At 43.8% G+C, this 5,630-nt stretch overlaps 1 protein-coding gene across 1 annotated transcript; it reads right to left on the bottom strand.

Moving 5' to 3' along the window:
- Positions 1-1,191: 1,191 nt before the first annotated feature.
- UNC50 (unc-50 homolog (C. elegans)) lies at positions 1,192-5,189 on the bottom strand. Its single transcript, XM_009080208.1, has 5 exons — positions 4,908-5,189; positions 3,778-3,898; positions 2,193-2,332; positions 2,016-2,117; positions 1,192-1,506 (listed from the first exon to the last, which is right to left on the bottom strand). The coding sequence occupies exons 1-5, from the start codon at positions 5,185-5,187 to the stop codon at positions 1,370-1,372; spliced, it is 780 nt and encodes a 259-aa protein (XP_009078456.1). The 5' UTR covers positions 5,188-5,189; the 3' UTR covers positions 1,192-1,369.
- Positions 5,190-5,630: the final 441 nt, after the last annotated feature.

The raw sequence follows: 5,630 nt of genomic DNA, 5'->3' as shown, positions 1-5,630 counted from the left end.
GCTGTAAACAGTGAGCTGCTGGAAGTTAAAGTAGCTTAATTTTGAGAATGATGAAGCCTTCTGTCAAGGAGACAAACTTTGCTTTCTCTAAAGGGAAGGTACCCAGGCCCCGAGTCCATCAGTGGTATCACACCACAGGGCACTAAATATGAAGTATTTTTACTGTTGAACTGAAGTGGGTGATCACTGGTGCTGGGATTCCTGTTGGGCAAGGCTGTGCAGCTGCCTGCAGGACAGGAGCTCGTGCTGTTAGCCAGGGAAGGGGAGCAAGTCCTGCCTGGAATCCTTCACCTTTTGTGGATCAGCAGTTCAGTGTTTCCTTGTTGAAAGGGGAACGTTGCTCAGCATGTGCTGAGAGGGAAACCTGATTCTCTTCAAGCCTTAACAATGGCTGAAACACACAGTACTGTAAGATGCACTGCCAGCATATTTGGTATTTTAAGATAAAAATATAGTTTTTCCTTAGAGCTCCAATTCTAGTATTGACCTAGTAAGTCTTACTGTAAGCAGTTTTCGTGTTGTTTTGGGAACTGAATCCTAGTGCTCACGTTCCATGCAGTACACTGCACTGGAAAGCTGTCATCTTCACTTTCCAGAAGGTATTGTTTGTGACAGTCAGTTTTACTCCTGCCTTGTGGACTGCACAGCTGCAGGCATTGCCACGAGCCCACCTTGTAGCCAAACCTTCCATGCTCATTGCCCTGCCCCTCGGAGTGGTGGCTGTAGGAATACCCACTGACTGCTAGAGATTGGGTTTGAAAACTTGCTGCTATATTTGGAAACCTGATATGGGTCATGTTAATTGTGCCTTTCATCACTGTTTCTTCTGTGTGCCAGTTGTCCATGTATATTTGAAGCAGTCACTGAAATCAGTCTGTCCTCGAGTTCATGCAGACAAGGAGAGGACAGAGCTGTACCTAGAGACAGTTGTTGCTTTACCATTGCAACACTAGTAAGGTCCATACTTCGACACAGTCCCAAGGCAAAGGTGTTCCAATATTCCTCTGAAATAAAACTGCTCTTTGGTGTCACTTAAACCCCTCCTGTAGAGCTTATGCCAGTATGTGCAAAATATCTGCAGTAAGAGTTATGCTACATAGACTTGTTGCAGTTCAATTTAAGCTACAGAGATGTACAAGTAACTTGTTTTTAGGAATGTACTGCGAAAGTATTTGAACAAAGTTGCTAACATGTTTACTGTTGTAAATATTTTAATAAAAAAAAGGACACTTCAAACTTTTTTACACAATTATCTACAATAAAGAGAAATTTACAACCATTTACAAAAGGTTCTTAATTTTTTTTTTCTTTACCGTCAAAACAGCTAAGGTAAAAACAAAATGAACATTAGATATATGAAGTCCTGGTTTTATTTCACTCTGTACTTATAAAAGGTGCAAAGCATCTTGGTGAAGTTCCATCCACAGGCTAATGAGATCAAATAGAGCATGATGAGGAGTGCAAAGGGATACAAAAGAATAGCTGTGTTCTTCAGAAAGGGCAATGCTGCAACAGAAGCAACAATGAAGCAAGTATAAAGTTGTGCTCTCTAAAAAAAGGTGCTTCATGTAGAGTGGCCGTGGGGGAAGACAGCAAGAAAAAAACAGTTCTGCTCTGCTTGGCCTTCTCAGACATCTCTGTCCTACTTGTCCTACCCCATCGTCACATAATGCCTTGGGAGGCTGTTCTACCTGAAGCTATGGTCCTAACTCATGACAGAACTGTTATCTAATGCAAAGATTTTGAAGTGGATTTACAGAGCAACAAGAAAATCAAGTTGTGGTGCTACAGGTATAGTACAAGGAGGGAAGTTGGTAAGGTGGAGGAACATAAATTCTGAGGTTAAGATCTCCATCCAGGTGGAAACATAGATTGGCAAACTTCCATCAAACTCCTTTTACCACAAAGAAGGAATTACTTCAACACCCAGCTGAGCCTCTGCTTTACAAATTAACAGACTGAAACATGCTCTTGTTTTCAATCCAAGAGCTCCAAGAGCAGCTGATGTTACTCACCACTGTATCCCAGGAATGTCACATAGATGTAATAGCCAATTGCAATCAGCCACAACGTGTTCCCCACGAAATACCCGATGACAGAGTCAGAGATGATGACGTCTGCAAGAGAGAACTCTCTCAGCTGTTCTGCCAGAGCACAGTTTGGAAGCAGAGAGCTCCAAGGATGCTACTTACAGTTGATGAAGAACAGCTGGATAAAATGCAAAATGACTAGGAGTGGATAGAAAGCGTTCAGGTGCACATCGAAGGCATATCCCCACTCCACATCATAGTCTCTGTTCTGCTGCTTCACCAGGTACTTGTTAGAGATGAACCTACAGGAAAAGATGGTTGAGACTGTTGCTAAGGTAAATCTGTAAAGCTGACTGACAAAACATAGGGTTGACATAATAAGCTTGTGTGTCATCCCAACTCTCTACCCCAACAAAGTTTGTGCTATCCGGGAGGCAAAAAAATAATTAAGAATTAAGCAGACCAGACTATCTTTAAAATGTTTTTGTTAAAACTATCACTGCACCCTCTGGATTCAACAGGCAGATGAAATGCACTGCTGGTAATACAGGAACAAAACTCTTCAAGAGATGACTGCTACAATTTATCAGTGCAGCCTCCAGCTCTGTGCCTCTTCTCTCTTCAGAGAAGTGCTCGTACACACCCAGCACAGCTCACACAGGGATGGGTTATCTCAGCTGCAGAACTGGTGCTCTGTGGGGACAGGAGGAGGCCAAGCTGATGCTCCTAAGGTGAGTCCATTCTTCTGACTGAAAAGAGGTGCAAACAGAATGTGCACTGCCTGCTGTTACAGGCTACAGAATGAACCTCAAGACTGCAGCTGAAGTTCTTCTGACATCAGAAAATGTGTCCCATTTAGAAAAGGAACAATGTATGTCAATATGGTGTCATTATATATATGTCATATATATTATATGTCAATATATGAACAAAATACAGGTCAATATATGCAAAGAAACAAGAGACCAGAGTTTTTACAGTAGCTTCCTCCAACATCCTCTTGGTGCCAAGGGCAGGGTCAGAAAGAGGCAGAGTCTGGGTGTGAGGTGAACAGAAGCGAGAAGGGATTCAGAGTGGTTAGGAATGGGGGGAGCTCTTGGAAAAAAGCTGAGCCTCCACGGGAAGAAGGGACTTGAACCAAACTGGAGCCAGGTGACTAGTACTGAGTCCTGCAGGAAGCTGACTAAAAACAGAAGAAAACCTGCAGATGCTGAAGTCTTCCTGGCTCAGGACACTGCATCCTGAGGCACAAATGGCTGGAGGATGAGTGGAGGGAGCATTACTATGAGCTCTTCCCTGAGCAATTTATGGGTTGCTGTCTCAGACAGGCTTGTGGCTTGTAGTGCCACTAGCTAAAATCTTCAGCAAGTAGCTTGGGCCAAGTGAACATTGCCCTACTGAAACAGAATCATCCTCAGGCTTGCAATTCAGTTTTCATTCATTATTTTGATTGAACAGATTTTTGATCACATTTTCCATTTGGCATTACTGCTGAATACTGACCAGCTCAAGAGGAAAGAAAAAAACAGCTGGAATCATAATACACTTTCTGCCCATTCATCTTTTGCAGGAAATAGTAGAGAGAGAGATGTGTTCATTTTTATGGCAACATTTGGAAACTTTACTACAGCAGCACAAAACCTGTAGTCAACACTTGCTTTAGGATTTTACCCAGGTGTCCTGCAAACAGCAGAGGACTCTGTGGCTGAGCAGCAACACTGAGCTCGTTTCACAAGTCACCACTTACCACATCAGAGTTGCAATCAGGAGACCAACACCTACACAGTCTATGAACACAACCCAGAGCAGCAGCTTTATTGTTTCAAAGAACCCCATGTCCAGCACAAATCCAAATCCTACAGTAGACACTGAAAGCAGAAAGAGATTATTGAAGTTAGGTGTGGAAAAGAAAGCATGAGATCTTAAACTGATAGGGGGGTTTGAGTATTCTGTTACAAAAGCTCCAGTGTCCTTTTTATTTTTCTCCCTGAGATTTTCAGTCCAACAGCTCATTTTTTTCCCACCAAAAACTAGATATAATGCAATTTATTCATAATACAATCCCTCTCACAGATTGAACACTCATTTCTACTTGGGCTTAAGGATTTAACAGCAAATTGTATTGCTCCACCCAAAGTCTCCTTTTGTAAAATTCACACAGTGCTACAATAGAACATTCTTTGCTTTATAAAAGCTCCTTGTTAACCCAAACCATGTGTGTGGTGATATAACCTTACTTCAGGGTTAAGAGCTTTGACACTACAACCAGCAATAAATATGCTATTTAACAGAAGACAACAGGGAAAATACTGAATTTGCAGCTCAGTCATTTACATGGGCTGAGTTATTGACAGCTTAATTCTGCAACACACAGAATCTCACCAGGGCCTTTATAGCAGGCTCAGGATTTTATCCATAGACTCCAGATAAACCAAATATTCAGTACTTTCTACCTAAAGCACTGCTGTGTGACATGGGATTTCATTACTGTCCGTCCAGGCTGGATGAGGCCTTGACCAGCCTGGTGTAGTGTGGAGATGTCCCTGCCCATGGCAGAGGGGGTTGGGACAAGATGATATACAAGGGCCATTCCAACCCCTAAAATTCTACGAGTCTATGATTCTGTGAAGTTACAGGGCTTGAAATGCAACAGGAAATAGATCAATTCAAGACCACGTAGTGCTAGTTATGCCTGCTCTGTTTTCTAATTCCCACCTTAACTTCCAAAAGGTCAGGCCTTTTTGCTGTATTCTACTGCGATTAAAAGATCATCCCTAGAGACTGGTCCTTTTTTTGTGTTTGTTACTAGAAGGAAAACATAAATGTTCATCCCTAAACCTTCCCTCCCTCCTGCTGCGCTGCCTGTTCCGCACTCACCGCAGAGCCAGATGCTGAGCAGCACCAGGAAAGCAGGATCGTCCCTCGCCCACTGGTCCTTGGTCTGTTTTCTGTAGTGAAAGTTCCTGTAGACCCTCTGAGGTGAAGTAAAGAGGTAAAGCATCTGCCAGAGTGCAAACTCGAAGTCCATCTGTCGGAAGTGGAGGAGCCTCCGCAGGTACTTGTATCGCTTGGCCCCGGCCGTGTGCCTGGCAGCATCCCTGGGGCTCAGTGCGCCGTTCCCCTGGCCCCGAGGGCTCGACAGGGTGGTTGGCAGCATCTCTGCTGAACAAAGAGTTACATCACAACATGCATTTGGTTTGCAATGCAACGAGGACTGCAAATAAAGCCACGCAGTGCAGCACGTCTGCCATGCTGGAGAGGCAAAAACTGAGCAAAGTATAAACAATGAGGTTTGTTGGAGTGAGACCAGAGGAGGCCACAGAGTTCATCAGAGCACTGGAGCATCTCCCCCATGAGGACAGGCTAAGGGAGTTGGGCCTGTTCAGCCTGGAGAAGAGAAGGTTGTGTGGAAACCTCAGAGCAACTTTTCAGTATCTGAAGGGGCTCCAGGGAAGCTGCAGAGGGATCTGTGTCAGGAGCTAAGTGACAGGACAAGGGGCAATGGGCACAAATTGAAGGAGAGGAAATTTAGGTGAGCTATTAAGATTAATTTCTTTACTATGAAGTTGGTAAGATACTGGAACAGGTTGTCCAGAGAAG

The sequence above is a fragment of the Acanthisitta chloris genome, unplaced genomic scaffold (assembly GCF_000695815.1).
Source record: "Acanthisitta chloris isolate BGI_N310 unplaced genomic scaffold, ASM69581v1 scaffold13298, whole genome shotgun sequence".
In the NCBI taxonomy this organism is placed as follows: Eukaryota; Metazoa; Chordata; class Aves; order Passeriformes; family Acanthisittidae; genus Acanthisitta; species Acanthisitta chloris.
Note: the sequence above shows the minus strand (reverse complement) of the source record. Positions and strands in the feature narration are given on the sequence as shown.

What these genes read in the sequence shown, in the direction of transcription:
- UNC50 (XM_009080208.1), bottom strand. Translation starts at nt 5,187, where the DNA reads ATGCTGCCAACCACCCTGTCGAGCCCTCGGGGCCAGGGGAACGGCGCA. An exon ending in GCTCAGCATCTGGCTCTGCG is followed by an intron (nt 3,899 to 4,907) that starts GTGAGTGCGGAA and finishes TTCTGCTTTCAG; the next exon opens with TGTCTACTGTAGGATTTGGA. An exon ending in GACATTCCTGGGATACAGTG is followed by an intron (nt 1,507 to 2,015) that starts GTGAGTAACATC and finishes CTTCTGTTGCAG; the next exon opens with CATTGCCCTTTCTGAAGAAC.